The sequence below is a fragment of the Hippoglossus stenolepis genome, chromosome 9 (assembly GCF_022539355.2).
Source record: "Hippoglossus stenolepis isolate QCI-W04-F060 chromosome 9, HSTE1.2, whole genome shotgun sequence".
Taxonomy (NCBI): Eukaryota; Metazoa; Chordata; class Actinopteri; order Pleuronectiformes; family Pleuronectidae; genus Hippoglossus; species Hippoglossus stenolepis.
The window spans coordinates 24,632,203-24,648,539 of record NC_061491.1 but is presented as its reverse complement, the minus strand read 5'-3'; the positions used below and the strand labels follow the sequence as shown (position 1 = coordinate 24,648,539).

The following is a 16,337-nucleotide window of genomic DNA, read 5'->3' as shown; positions in this document are numbered from 1 at the left end:
AATCTCTTGTCTTCTTGTTCCCTTCTGTCATCAGTGAATGTACTGTAATTTAATTAACGCACGCATTTGATCCTGTGCCAGTGGGCCCCCCCAATACACAAGCTGGAAGAGGAAGCTGCTTCTATTCCTATTGTGAAAGATTTACTGTGTGATCTGGAAACTTTCCCACATTTCATTATGGATGTGCAGGCCAGCAGATGGAAATATACCAGGTCTCCTTATAGGGGATGTAATAAAGTCAAAGATTTATCTCCAGCAGAAACACACAGTGTGATTTCTTCTTGTCTCTCAGGGAATCATCTTATACACGAGGCGTCTCTGTCCATGGTGCTGAATGGCGTCCGTGTTCACCGGTAGGGGGCGTGTGGTACCTAAAGATAAAACCACGCTGCTGTGAACCCAGTCAGCTTCAGCAGAACCAGCACATCTGCGGTGGGTTCGATGCCCACATCACCACAGTGTGTTCTTACTGCTCAGTGGTCCGATCAGCAACTGTTAACACTGTCAAATGCATTTTAAAAAGAATGTGTTATGTTGGAGAACACGCTGTGCTCGCAGGCACTTTGATTTCTCATGTGGACAAAATACATCAATAACATAAATAATATAAAAAAGTTATTTTAAGATAATCCCAATAATTTATAGTGAGGAAATTAGAAAATATTTTACCAGCTGACACCATGAGAACCTTTTAGTAACAGTCTCAGGTCCCAGGTTATTCTGTCAGTTTAATAACCAAGCAGAGGCGTGTGTGCGTGTGTGTGGTGTGTGTGTGCGTGTGTGTGTGTGTGTGTGTGTGTGTGTGTGTGTGTGTGTGTGTGTGTGTGTGTGTGTGTGTGTGTGTGTTTGTTTGTTTTCTCTCTGTCGGTTTTTAACAACTCCTCCTTGCACATCGGAGCAGCCAAATCGTCCACTCCCCGGGAGGAAGCGCGGATCCCACCAGCAGGCCTGGCTGCTCGCCTTTCTTTTTTTGGAGGGTGGGGGGGTTGTATGCATGTGCGTGCCTGGCCGTGTCCGATCCAAATAGATTCGCCTCACGTCACCTTCCCACCCACCCACCATCACCACCACCATCAACCCACCACCCCGTGCACATAAAACATTCATTGGAGTGCAGCCCCTGCGCTGCAAGAAATGTCTGAGTGGATGAATCACCCAGTCTCTGCTCCATCCCTCCAAATCCCGAAAGTCCATCAGTTATGTAAAAACTGCGCATCTTCCAAGATGTGTGTGTGTGTTCACCCGCGTCAGGGATCGTCTGGAAACAACAGCAGGTATCTGAAACCAGGCAGAGCAAATCAATTAATCACATCTGCTTCGACTGGGACGATTTCAAATTCCACTTTGAGAGTTAAAAGAAATATTTTTTGCAGCGTGATACAGATCAATAAAACATTCATCTTTGAATTCTCTCTCTATCTCTGTCTCTCCCTCTCTCTCTCCCTCTCTCTCTCTCTCTCTCTCCCTCCCTCTCTCTCCCCCTCTCTCTCTCTCTCCCTCGCTCACCTCGCTGCCCCGCCCTCCCTTTCCCACCTCCCTGTGGTAAACGCACACTAACGCGCACTAGTGCGCATCCACCGAACACTTTTCTCTGTGTACTTGGGAAATATACAACGGGGCAAGTGATCGGACTGGATTTGCTGCTGCGACTTGAAAAGATGAATCAAATTGTGCGTCTTCGCCTGCGCCGCTGATTCTCCACTTCTCCTGCTCTCCACACTTCGAGCTCTCCTTCTCCGGGAGCTGTTTGCGCGTCCTATATTTTTTTTGGGGAGGTGTCGACTGGTGCGATCCCAATTTGGATGTTTATTGCTGACTATCCTGTTCCTGAACCCCTCGCCCAAATGACTGAGCTCGGGTGCAGCCGGAGCCGCGTCTCCCCACTCGGGAAGACCTACGGGTAAAGTTTGAAGGGTGCCGGGGTGCTTGAGCCTGTCCGTCTCCCACCGTGCACTGGATTTGCAATCACCCACAACATTGCAATAAACGTCGGATACCCTTTCTGTCTCTGCGCACACGCTGGGATTCAGTCGCCTTGGATTTTACAGCTTCTGGATTTTCACCCCCATCTAAATCATGAAGACCGTTATCATTGATGGTGAGTACCGCTGCACATTGGACAATAGGTTCACCTTTCTGTAAAGTTTGAAGCAGACAGGATAAATCCGCTGGGTTAATGCGCACTGATGAAGCCCACATCGGGCAGCAGGAGATAAATCACATGTCCTAATTGGAGTTACTCTCCTGCTCCTCCAGGGTTTGGCTGAACTGGTGCATCACTGAGAATGTGCGCAATATGAAAAAAACACACACACACCTAATCTGCACAGTAACAAGTGAACCTTGTGTTTTTTTGCTGCGGACTAACAAGCTCAGTCGATGCCAGTTATGGATGTTGCGGCTGTAAACGACCTTGACTCAGTGGCTCTTAATTGAGTCATAATTCAGGGCAGATTTTGTGCGCGTCCCTTTATTCCCTCCTCCTCCTCCTCCCTCCTCCCTCCTCCTCCCTCCTCTTGTGCCATGCGCGTGCCCGTGCGCGACAGTGGTGGTCAATATGCTGTGCGTGATATAGCAACTTAACCCGGGGTATCCGCTCCAGCCCCCGTGGAAGCTGCAGCCTGAGCTTTTTTTGAAGAAGTCTGCAGATGGTGCGCTTGGCGGCTCAGTAATAACCAACCAGCTTCTTGGCTCATAATTGTTGTTGTTTGTGGCATCGTCCCACTCAGGGTGCGTGAGAGGAAGCCGGGCCTCTCCAGCTTCCACCGACCGGACCTGATTCTCTCATAATCACAGGCTCGTCTTCATCCCCCGCCGGAAATGGCTAAGAACTTCATTTCTTGGCAGCAGTGGCTGCTTCAGGCTATGTGCGCATGCGAGGGCAGGGGAGGAAGAAGCACCTGGCGTGTCAGCGCGTGTGTTCCTGCAGGCCTGGTTGTGTTACCGTGTCTAATGCAGTGCGGGGGGGGGGCAGAGAACAGTGATATGTGGCGTGTGTTGTTTGGAAAAACCCATGCACCGTGATGAGATAAGTGCATGTGCGCAGCATCCAATTTGTTCCATCAGGAGTTGGTGGAAAACCTTCATCTCCACCCTCCAGCCCCACCCCTGCACGCACTGCCTCACAACACACACACACACACATTTGCACAGCTATCCTTGTTAGGACAATGTCTTCCAGTGGACAGTTCAATTCTTAACTCAACCCCTGACCTAAACCAGTGTCCGTCTCACAAATGACGCTTTGCCTCATTAGTCCCTATGAGGACTATTGCTCCAGACAAGGTCAGCGCCTTCACTGGAAAAGGTCCCTAAGAGCCAACAAAATGCGCGCACACACACACACACACACACACACACACACACACACACACACACACACACACACACACACACACACACACACACACAGTCCTTACGCAACACGCTGTGCACACTCCCTCTTCCTCACATTGTTCATTACTAAAACCGTGGGATTATGGTCAACCAGTTCCAGATTACGGGCCTGCCGAGTAACTTTGAGTTTGCCTAGTTGTGAAATGCGAAGAGGCACATCCACTTGTGCATTCTCTTTGATATGTCAGGTGGTGATGCAAATCCAAGTGCACACCCCTCCATTGGCACAGAAAGGCTGTGGGTCCCACAGACCCTACAGGAAGGTTTTCATCATCCGACTGCTGGTGTGATTTAGCACCGAGCCCCTGACTTACACCTACAGTATGTCTGATTCTTTTTTTTTTTCCTGTTGCAATTATAATTGGTATCCATATCTCAGGCTCCTGATTTGGCGGGAGAAAATATGGCCTGTCGTGTCTTGTGTTTAAAGTGTCAGAGAGAGGTGGGACTTTAATTTACACTGTTTTTCAGCCAGTCAGCATATGATCAAATGCCTCTGTGGGAAGGCTGTTGCTCAGAGGGGCTGTTGCTCCCCGTCTGCTGCCAAGCAAAGCCAATAAAGCCCAAATGAATGGATAAAACCATTATGGTGGAACTGAAAGCTTTCTCCTCGGCTGTTTTAAACCACTACATAATGAGGGCGGGTTTTCTTTTTTCGTCAATTAGTTAACTTGGTCATTGTTTTGCCAAAGAACTCTGCCCCATTTAAAAAAAATAGGGCACAAGATGCAGCATCTGAAGACGTGAGATAAGTGTTCAGAACATGTAAAGCCATGAATATAAAGTTGGCATGCAGTTAGATGATAACAATGGCAGAATTACTGATGCATCGTGGTGAAATTGATCCATCTGTGTGTTTGTATGGGTGCACAGCGTGTGTGAGGGATAACGTGCGTGTGGTGGTTCTGTGAGTGTGTATGTGGAGGTCTGGGCAAAGGAGAGGCAGTGAAGGGAAAATGGAGACGTTGAGAAAGGAAGAAAGATCGCATGTAAAATTCAGGAGTGCGAAGGTTATGCAACTTTTCGCGCCTGCCATGCATCTGACTCGCCACCACGCGTCTTCCCCTCAGCGTCTTTCATCTCGCCAGCATGGAAACTGCATGGGAGCTCCGGAGATGTGAAGAAAAATGAATTAGCAGCTCCTGAAATTCAGCCAGTGAGGAAATTAGTTTTCATTCTTGTGATCTCCAGTTGAGGTTCGTTTCATCTTAATTGGCTGAAGATGGTGATTTGAATAAGAAGCACAACTTGAATGTAAAATTTCTAAATTCCCCCTTTTATTTAAATGACTATCATCTGTAGCTGGGAACATTCTCGATCAATACTCACTAATCACTTCAGCAGGCAAACAGATTTCTGGTTCTCGGCCTGAATTCCAAGACCCTCCCAGTCCCTCTGGTCTCATTTATTCAAGTCTTTAACAATCGAGGATGTATGAGCAAGACCTTTCAACTATGAAGACTAATAAGCCTCATTACCTTTGGCGCTCCAAGGAGAGGACGTAATAAATCCCGCTAATGTTCTCGCCATTCCTTCTGGTCACCAGCACAGAGGCTGGGGACTCGAGTCAAGTCGTTTGGCTCAAGTCTCAAATTGAAGGACTTTAGAGTTCCGTGACTAAAGTTGATGAAATACTCGAGTCGACTTTAACTTGGTATTCACGACTTTCTGCTTGACGTGAGGCATCGTGTGTTTCTAGATATTGAGAAGTCACGTTTTGTTCTGCTTTTGAGTAGCAGAGATGCAGTATTGGCTTTTATATCAGAAGGAGGAATCACAGGACACAGCTTTCTAACACAATACTGCAACCTGAGCTCATCTGGACACTTAAACACGGACTAACATACCTGTAGCATGTGTGTAACTCTGGGTAGCAGCAGTAACAAGCAGGTGCTGTTTGCTCACACACTCGACAAGGACTGAATTAACTAAACCCACGCAGGTCCCCCACAAGGCCACCGTACTCAAAATGGACTGTTAATGAATTCAACTGAACCCGGCATTTGTTATTGTAAATTTGCAATATTCACTGAATTTAAAAAAGATATGAAGACTAAACCGTCCATTTCTAGAAGTGGTGGGGACATGTCCCCAGCCTCCAGGGACATGACACCTCAGTGTGAATGTGTCTTTTTGACAAAGCTATTGGCTGCACATAGTTTCCAATAGTGCAGAGTCGAGCCTCTAATTCACTGAGCCCTGCCTCCAATGTTACATCTTTTACACGTAGGCTAGAATTATTGCTAAAGGAGGGCGAGTTAGCAGAGGAGAGTGACAGGGAGAGAGAGTGAGAGAGCAAAGCTGCTAAGCTTAAGTAACTAGCAGATCTGAATAGCATGCAAGCAACTGTGGGATTAGTAAGAACAGAGAGTCTCTTGTGAAAACAGCAGCAATGCTAGAGGTAGTGATTAATAACAGTATAAGATATATGCTATGGAATGGCCTAATAATAATCAAAATAATGATCATTATAGTAATCGTGAACATTGTGACTATTTGTCTCACAAACACATTGGCTGCTTAATGTTTACCACAAAATTTGACATCAATAATGCGTGAAAAAGTTTGAAAACATGTTGAAAATCCTCATTTATTCATGAACAGGTGTCAATCATCAGCATATTGAATAACTTCCCTGCTTGATCCTCACTCACAACCTTAACTTGAAGGTTTCGACGTAAGACTTGGAGGAGGCTGTGGCTCAGGAGATAGAGCAGGTCGACCTCTAAGCTGACGGTTCGATCCCCGTCTCCTCCATTCCGCATGCCTTAGTGTCCTTGGGCAAGATACTGGATCCCCCATTGACCCTGACGGCTGTGACAGCAGTGTATGAATGTGTGTGTGAATGGGTAAATGGCAAAACCTTGAGTAGTCATCAAGACTAAAAACAAACTATATATAAATACAGAGCATTTACCTGCTTGTGACATGTCTCACCTCTGCCATTAGAGGTCGATGAGGGTCACAGGGTGATTGGGGGTTATTTCCCAGCTGTGATGAAGTTGTGGTTTGTCTTCTACACGGTTTGAATGCGACCTGAGAACACGTCACATGGAGGTGAACACACTCAGCTGTGAACTGCTGCACATCAGCATCATCCTTGTGGGTAAACACTGTCGGTGGCTCGGTGCACTTCAGCCTCTCAGCCTCGGCTCCACTTGTCTCTGTGTTATCTGCACGACACTGAATTTCCTGTTCCCTAACAGCAGAATCTGTTTGTTTATCTCGCAAGTCAATGACATCCCCCATCCAATTACACGTTTACGTGTACGCTCAGATTGATAATCAAAGCTTCTTAGCAACAGATAGTAACTCTTCGATAACAGTGTTTAAAACTTAGCAAAAAGAGACTTTCAATCCTCGGAAATGGATCCACAGTGTTGTGCACAACTGGAGGACTGATACTTATTGGGTTTGTGCATGGCAGCTTAGTTACACTGTACATTATCAATGCAAAATAACACAGTGGTTTACATTTTATTACAGTTTTATGAGCCATTTTATGGACTTTGGTTTGTAATTTGAATGGAATGTTATTCTGTAATGCTGCTTGGAATAAGTGTTTGTTACAGTGGATCAGATAGATAGTGTGTGTGTGTGTGTTGTGTGTGTGTGTGTGTGTGTCATGTCGTGTTCTGCTGCGAGCTGATTGACTGCTCAAAGTCTAAAGCATGAAGATGTCAGTACTTTATGGCACAGAGCTGAGCTGGTGTTAATGCCTTAGTTACAGTGACAGACTGCAGCAGGCTATCTGAGAGTGGATCTGCTCTGTTCTCTGCATCCTGATGAGCGCGCTCCTTCGGGGGCTTCTTTTAATTGGCCGCGCCCCTCCAGCAGCAACTGCATTTGTTTATACGGTGCATGCAAAGACATCCGTGCCCCCACACACACACACACACACACACACACACACACACACACACACACACACACACACACACACACACACACACACACACACACACACACACACACACACAGAGATCCCCACTGATACCCACAGAGGCATGCTGGCCTCAGATATCCTTGGAACCATCCGCTGTAGGTTATCCCAGTCTCCCAGCCCTTCGCTGCTAATCAGCAAGACAGAGGGACTAAGTGGATAAACGGGTAAAATTCTATTTGTTTATACAGAGGAAGCTAAGGGGGGGAGAAAGAAAAATAGAGAAAGAAGCAAAAATGGAATACACCATTCCCCCAGATTACCAGTCTTTAATCCTCTTTGTGGGTTATTATTGTACTGTCAGAATATTTTGGAGGGACAACGAGCAGAATCACACTGAAGACGAGAACCACCGCCCTCCCTGCCCTCCTGTCCTCTTAAAGAAGGATATAAGATGTCAGTAACAGTTGGTTCTTAAGGAGGGCGTGGGAGAGGAGGCGGGGCCGGATGAATTGGCGTTACGCAACGTTCGGGCAGTGAAGTGGGTGGAGTCTTTATCGGGGGGGGGATTTATTCATGTCTTTTTTTACCCAAATCCCCTGTCACCGTATCATAATCTTGATGCCCACACATGCCACAGCAGAGCAAGCGGATGCCCAACCCCTTCCATCGGGGCTGCGTTCACACCAGAGTCGTGACACACACACACCGACCGGCTGAGCCAGCCCGGATGCCCCCCCCCCAGGGGAGGTGAATATTCATCTGTTGATTCCTGTGACACGGCAATAACATTATACGGCTGCATGCACAAACAGAGCCGGCTAATTTGTCCCCAAAAAAAACAAAAACATGGCTCATCTCACTCCACCACAGTGTCGCCTCTCAATCCGGAAACTCGCCGTGCGCCCCCTCTCCTCCGGCTGTGCGCCCATGAAAGTTGCATGCTCGCTCTAATCCCACCGCAGACGTGAGAGTGTGTGCGCCGGTTGTGCCTGAGCGATGAAGACGCTGATTATACCACAATGGGGAGGTTGACTGATGGCCCAGTAAATTATTAATTAGACAGAGCAGAAGCCGCTCTTAAATTAGACGCATGGATGGAGTCGTTGTCGTCCTTATAAGTCAGGGCCCCCCGCTCGCCGCTCCTCTCCTCTGCCGGCTGCAGGGCCACTCAGGTGGATAAAGTGACCGACCGATCCGAGACGTGAGCACGGACGCGTCATCGATCACGTTGTTACCAGGAGTTTGCAGATAACCGATAAATAGATAGATAGATACACTCATCTGCTTCTAACTGCAGGCCTGTGAAATGTTCATCTGAGTTTTTTTTTTTTTTAGGAGGGAGGATTTCCTGAGGAGGAAGCTCAGATTTTTTATTTATTTTGTTTTGCTTCCCCCCATGGATGGATAAATATTCTCTGGTATTTTTAGCCATGTTGATCTCATTAGCGTTAGTGATGCAAAATGGACTCCCCACCAATTCTTCTGATCATCCTGTGTGAGTCTGCCTGATTAGTTTGCAAACTCGACAGATGGGAGTCGGTGTTTTTGATGCTGCGTCAAAACCCTGGCAACACATCACGGAGGCTCTTAAGCCACTAGGGGGTGGGGGTGGGTGGGGGTTGGGTGGTGGTGGGTGGTGGTGGGGGCACCTTTACTATACCGTATGAATTGTTGGATGCTATACTCTTCTCATTATTTATTTCCACTAATGGCCACATTCTAAAGAACCACTTCACAGGGACTCTGTGACTTGCATAAATAGCTGCTTATATTGTTGTTTTTTTCTTCATGTGAAGGACAAATACAGTGGGCTGAAGTCACACAGTGCATATTTCAGCGAGCTTTCAAAGGAGAGCTCCACAGTGCGGGGGTGAAAGGAAAAGAGGCACCTTGAGATGATGGAGTAAGGATCCCGTTTAATGACAGGGAGGGCGGCTCACTCAGAACGAGAGGCTAGACAAACCATAAATTAGATGGATAGAAAGCTGAATTGCTATTGTATCTATCCATCTCTCCGGCACCAGGACTCTTCAGTATCACATCCTCAAATCTACTTAAACAATAAAGTAGTTAAAAGAAATAAAAAGAAACATAAAAGTCCATATAGGGAGGTTTTATTTGACGGATTGTCCCCAACACAAATCACGTCGTCGGAGTTTTTCCTCGTTCATTTGGATTTTCGACCTTCGATGTGCAGCGCGATGGGACGTTTATCTGTTCGAGTCGTCTCCGCACACACATTAAAGTTGTGACTCACGGTTTTTGGAGGACGATCACGATCTTACACGAGCGTGATGTGGAAACTTGAAAGCTCCGGCATACGTCCACCGAGAACATACCTTCTCATCAAAGTGGGAATCTATCTATTATCCAGCAGGAACAGATGTGATTTTTAAGAATATCTAATGAGTTAATTGGAGATTTGTTGAGGAAAAAGAAACATCTCAGACAAAATATTATTCCGAGCAGAGTTTTAGTTTTTTTTAAATATGTAAAACATCAAGTGGAATTATCTGATTTCTTTGGCGGGAGGTGACGGCTGCAAAATAAGTGGGATCTGAGTCAATATTAGTCATTAGATGGATGTTTTCTGCAGCGTATCAGAAGTATTCATGAGTGCAGACAGACAGAATCCTGAATTTTACATTGTGCCATACTCCCATTAAAGATGGAGGAGGAACTGAGCCTCTCAGACAAGTTGCAGTACATCCACAACAGCTGTATGTCTCTCTCTCAGTGCACGGGCGCCAGTTCAGCTGAGATATGTACAGGAGGGGAGGGGGGGGGCTCCTTCAAAGGGAAACCGGCCGTCACTCGCCGGCTCAGTGGGAAATTGATCCCTTGTAGATGTGAAAGGCTCGTTCCATAGGTGCTAAACATATATAACACCTAAACCGTTTCCGCTGGCTTTTATACAAGAATCGCACAAATTTCAGGTGGCAGATATAACTTCCTTTCATACACAAATCAATGTCCTCGATTGCGGGCGGGAGTAAAACGATTTGTCGAGCGGGGGAAACGCATAATCCTGCCACCGCTGCAGGAGCAAAGTGAGACTTTCTGCAGACGCTCGCGAGCATAAAAAGTGGAATCAATGGGCGATCCCACTTGTCTGCAACAATACGAGCGGCCTACAACCTGCACTTTGAAAGAGCAACACTATTGTTTATCTGCATGTAACTGAACAGGGCAAAATACAGTATGAAGGAGAAGGCAGCGCTCTCTCTCTCTCTCTCTCTCCGTGATGTTGTTAACGTCCGTGTGAATCAGGCCTCCGTCATCTCAGGGGCCCCAAAGTAGGTTATTCTTATTAAAATGCAAATCTGTCAAGTGTGTTTCGCTGCTTCTCTTCTTTTGTCCGTGCACATTCCCTCTGATTCTTTACAATCCTTCCTTTCACTTTTTACTTTCTCTCGATCCCCTTGCATTGTGTCGGCCACTAATTCTGTTACTGTCTCTCTCACTCACTCTCACACACACACACACACAGACACACAAACTGTCGCTCATCTCTCTGTCTTCACTCTCAGGTGTAAATGCTGATTATCTTGTGTAGATATCAGACCACGGCAAATTAAATGTGACCGCAGCTAGCCTGCCAGGACGTCCATTATAATGATATCTGTAATCTGCTGGCTCAGGGGAAGCGGGGGGGTGATGGAGGGTGATTCGTCGTGGCCAGCGGGAGACAAGCGGACGTGGATTTTCCTCCTCTGATGAGGTTCACATGGACAGCTGGACCATATGTCGCCCGTGGATTTAAATCCCACGAACCAGAAAACCATCCGAGGTCGTAATCGTACCCAGAGCTCAGGTCATGAACCTTTGTAGGTTATACAAAATGTACAGTGTGTTGTTGTTGTTTTTTTGTGCTGAATTTGAAATAAAAATACAAAGATTAAGATTTCAGACTAAAAGTTATGGTGGTTTGACGTCTTCATTTTTGTATTTTGATTTTGGAAGTGTCAGTTCCAGTTTGTAGTGTATAATAATCGTTGAGGGGCCACCCACAGGGGAAACAAGTCTTTATATCACAAAAGTAAAGTTGTAATCTAGAAGAAGTTGGGATACTGTCAGAAAAAATGTTTTAGAATAGAGTAAAGTCGTAATAACATAGCCTAATAATTTTAGGCAATGTTGAAGTGGGACTATCAGAGGATCAGCATCTTCCTCAATATAATGAATTATTTCTCATTAAATTACAACTTTATTCTCTAAATATTATGACCTTCTTCCTAATAACGACTTTTTTCTTCTGATGTCATGACTTTTTTTCTCATCAAATTGTGTCTTTATTCTTGTAATATTATGACTTCTATCTGGAAATCTATGAATATTTGTATCTTGAAATGAGCCTAATACTCAGTCGTAAAAAAACAACCTCCTGTTTTTTTATTCCCATCAATGCTGCTCGAATCACAACAAGCATCACTTCCTGTACGGATTCTACCGTTAAAAGCAGAAAATATAGATGCCATTCTTTCCCCCTCTTCTGATTTGTTACAACAACAGAGTCTCAGAATGGAAATTTATCCGTTTGATAAATATCGCCCATGGTTGTTTGAGGGAACTGTGCAGGATCGAAGCAAGATAATTCAGACCCTGCAGTGCAGCTCTAAGCGCATTAGAGTAGATGGAAGACGTGTGTAAAAAAAAAAAAAAAACGCAAACTCATCTGATGAGCGTGAAGATCGTACTCTGGATACGTCGCCGTCGCACAGACACATCGACTTGGCTCCGTTTCCACAACCTCTGATCAGAAACGGTGCTTGTTTTCACATGCCTGTACGTGTTCCCACCAAAGCCCATCATCACAGCAATTATTCCAGCGAGGGAGACGAGCGCTGCCAACACTCCATCTCTGAGCTGTAAACAAATTACGCTGAGGGGTCTCCATGATGTCTGTGTGAGAAATGAAACAGTCTGATCCCAATCCCGATGGTCCCGCTGTGCTGCGTTTAGCTCCTCAGCCGGCAGATACCCACGGGGGAGGAGGTGTGGCGCCACCGGGACGAAGCTGGCTGCGGCGGTGGTCCCTTCCAGGTGTGCTACAGAGTGTATCCGTGTTGATTTTTGATTTTTTAAAGCCATAGTTACTCATTTTGCATCTCTCAACCAACAGTGCAGACCCCTCCCTCGAGTATTTGGGGAAAATGAGTGTTGACAGATCAAGCCTTTGAATCAAAGGCTACATCCACGCTGCTAAATTTAGTTGCAAACCTCTTTTCTGCTATGTTTACGCCTGCCGACCACACGAGTTTCCAAGCACTTAAAAGAGATGCTGAGCCCATTTCATTTTCAAACTCTGGTGTTCAAGTGGCACCCATTGATTTGTGAGCTGCTGTTTTGAGGCCTTGAGTTTGTCTAGTGCCATCTTGTTTTTTTAAAACCACAAGTAGCCATATTTGGAGAACTGCCCACCTACACCTGCAGCCGTTGGATGTCAATCAAAGCTGTCAATTATATGATATCCACACCCGCAATGCATACTCTGCTTGAACGTCTATTTGACCCTAAACAGACCATAATTTTACAAAATGAACACCATGCTGTGTTGAAGAAGACTTGAAACTATAGATTGAGACAATAAACTCTAATCATGTTTCCTGATGTTATAAATTAAGGATCATTTTCACATAAACTTCTAAGGAAACTGACATCTTTACACAACCACTGGAGTCGCCCTCTCCTGGTCATTGAAGAGAATACAGCCTTCAGGCACATCTGCGTTGGCTTCACTTTCCAGATCTGAAGTCTACGTCCATTTTTTGGTCTGTTGTCGTACGGACGAGCAAAAACTGCGACGTTTGGAAACAATGACGCAATCTCACACGTTTATCAGTTACGACTTGATGACTTGACTAAAACGTTTGTGTGGACGGAGGTTCATTTAGTTTTGAAAATGAAAATAAAAAGTATTAGATAATACAAGGGAATTCTGAATCCCAATGAAATTCTCAATTTAAAAAATGCTGTTTCAAAACTAAAACGTATGGATTTAGTCAAAGTCCACCCGGGACTCTCAGGAAGTAATTAGAGAATCTACAGCCTCATGTGCTTCTCAGTGTAATTCCACTTGATGCCATCGAGTCTGAGGAGGTTAATTCTACCGACATCATTTTGTAATCAGTCAAACAAATGGCGGCCTGTGTTGTATCGCATCTTTAAGCCCTTTTGTCAAGTGGAAATTTCTTGCAATTTTTCAATAAATCTTCCAGTGGGTTTTGCCGCAGGTAATTGACAGGTTATGTTTTCTCCCCCTCCGTCGCTCCCTTGGAGGGCGTTAGCATATTGAGTTTCGTGCCCGACTGTGAAGCGATTCCCACCATGCCTTTAAAAGGCATCGCATGAATAGGCGGCACATTACACGGCGGTGAAATATGAGATGGGGGAGAGAGAGAGAGAGAGAAAGAGAGAGAGAGAGAGAGCAGGGTATTTTTTGTCTGAGCTCGACACATGAGCATAAACACACACACACTGGCTGATAGGACCCCCCACTGCTCGCCCACTCGCACAATGTTAAAGACGTGGACTTGATTTCCAGTCGGGGCGAGTACATGTTTCATTCCCGTCTCCCTTTGTTAACTCAGGAGAGAGATAAACCTTTCCCCTCCGAGTTAAAGACGTCGACCCTCCCGTGGTTTCTCTCTCGTGTGTTGTTGACTGCTCTGGACTGATGGAGAAATTAGAGCAAGAAACTCTTCACACCTAAAGAATCTGACCACTGGGAACACAGAAACGTTTTCCCTCTGTGAGTTGATGCAGGAACAACCTTACATTTCAGGGTTTTCACTCACATATAAATTAACACCAGAAGGAAGGAAAGGAAATGCAGCTCCAGTGATCAAATGTCTTTCTGCAAACATCGTCATCTTCCACATTACACTACTTCATCAGAGACGCTGCTGTGTATATTCCACAGTGGCTGCTTTTAAAATCAATTACACCACAGAGCAATCAAACATATAAAAATAGAGAGTAAAGAGCTCGGGAAAAAGGCCTCAAACATCCATATGTCAACATTACGGCTATTTTTGGAACCGGCAGATAGAATCACAACACAAAGATTGTTAAATATAAAAACACGGATGAATACATTTCAGAAAATAATAAGAGAATTCAAGGTGGGATCACAATCGAGATCGCGAACCCAATGTCAAATGTATGAATATAAGTCCTTGCTTTAGATAAATAGAAAAATCGGTATGAAAGTTACAGTGCAGGTTGGAATCTCTTGCTGCTGAGATGTTCTTTGTCCTTCACAAAAACACAGAGGTGAAGGGAATTTTATTCTCAGCGCTCAAAGAATCCAGCACTTGTAGCTGAAAAGAAACGTGTCCTTCCAGAAAAAAATAATTAAAAAATGTCCTTGTTACTCAGGTTACCAAGCGTGATCCAAAGACCTCACGTTTTTCATTCAGCTTTTCTCTTATTCTCAAGGTTCAACATTAAAAAAAGTCAGGTATTCCAAGTATTCTCAAGTATTCTCAACAGAATTATTCCTATATTTATCTTTGTCCTTGAAAAAGTTGTGAATTTGGTTTTAGATTTTCTCTGCAGAGCTTGTAATCTGTAAATAGCTCTGTGGCCTCACAGCGTGAAGGTTCCTGGTTCAAATCCCAGTTCAGCCTGGGTGGAGTTTGCATGTTCTCCCCCGTGTGTCAGTGTGGCTCTTCCCTGGGTCTCTCAGATGACATCAACATGCTTGAAAACGAATTTGTCCATGGATGTCCTGCTATGTGGGAATTGTCACAGATTCCTCAGATAATAGTTCATTTCCTACACGTGAAATCAGTCGTAACATTTGTAAATTGCAGATTTTAACTGCAAAAACAGCTGTTAGCAAAGACAACAGGGTCAGTTGTGATGGGTTATCCATGTTTTGTTCTAGCCGAGGCTGATGCCTGTTGATTTGGGCATCTACAAAACGTTGAATGGACGTAGCCTCAGTCCACAGACATGCAGGTCGAGGCCATGGGTGTGACAGTGGGCTGGAGACCTGTCCAGGGTTTACCTCTCGTCAGCTGGGATTAGCTCCCGCCCCCCCTCCAGCCGACCATCGAAGAATAAGTGGTCCTGATAATGAATGGATGGAGTTTGTAATCTGTGTTTTCAAGTAGTCCCTGTTATATCACTCTGCAGTTTTTATAGATCCTCTTAGTTCCTGTTCTGGTGGTTGATTCGGGAGCTTCGGGGGGGAAGAGGATAAACTGATCGGGATTCCTGTTTGTTGCTTCTCAAAGAATTCACTTCGATCCGTGAGCAAATCTTCTGGGCAGCCGGACTTAATGTACAAGCTCGGCTCCATTAGGAACCCTTAAGACGTAAACATTCGGAAAGTCAAGGAGGTCACTTGCGGTATCCCAGTATTTCCCGTCAACGGAGTCGATCTACAGACAACGTCATAATCCAGAGGCCTGTTATTTAAAAAGCCATAGCATGGTGCATTAGAAACCATAAACAGCCTCCAGTGTGAGAGCACTGCACCTCACCGCCGGCCCCGGCCCCGGCATTACTCAGCAAATGGAGCGACTGGAGACTGGAAACTTTATTGCAGATGAGCGGACGGAAGCAGATATGGTTTACTGACATTGACTTTATGGGCCTTCCTCAAAGCAGCCTCATTTACTGAATCTGCAAGGTTTTTATTATCATTATTGGAAAAGCGTTTATTGGGCAAACATTGTCATCGAAAGCTGAAATAACAGCAATAATGTGTTTGTGTGGGAATCCTCTTTTATTCTCGTGAGGCTGCAGAAAACAGGCGTAGTTTTTTCGCTTTTGTTATTTTTTTAACCCCAATTTTGCTGGAGCCATATTTCTTTCCACTCATCCCAAGGACATGTTTACTTTATTATGACAGGAAGACGACTCCCCCTCCATCCGCAGACAATAGACCCTGTTGACGTCTCATCCGCTCCAGTGGAAACTTTCCTTGAACGTTACGTAACTGACATTGAAACAACTCGTCTGGAAAGATTCCTGCGTCGGTACAGCAGCTCTCTAATTATGTTCTTTTCATATCAGAGCGGTGAGCGAGTGCTGCCTGATGTGG

At 45.3% G+C, this 16,337-nt stretch overlaps 1 protein-coding gene across 1 annotated transcript in view; it reads left to right on the top strand.

Annotated features, from left to right (window-relative positions):
• The first annotated feature begins 1,523 nt into the window (after positions 1-1,523).
• Positions 1,524-16,337, top strand: part of rtn4r (reticulon 4 receptor) — a 42,654-nt gene continuing 27,840 nt past the window's right edge. Inside the window, exon 1 of the mRNA XM_047341400.1 lies at positions 1,524-2,098. Within this exon, the coding sequence (XP_047197356.1) occupies positions 2,077-2,098 (22 nt within the window). The 5' untranslated portion in view covers positions 1,524-2,076. The remainder of the gene's footprint in view (positions 2,099-16,337) is intronic.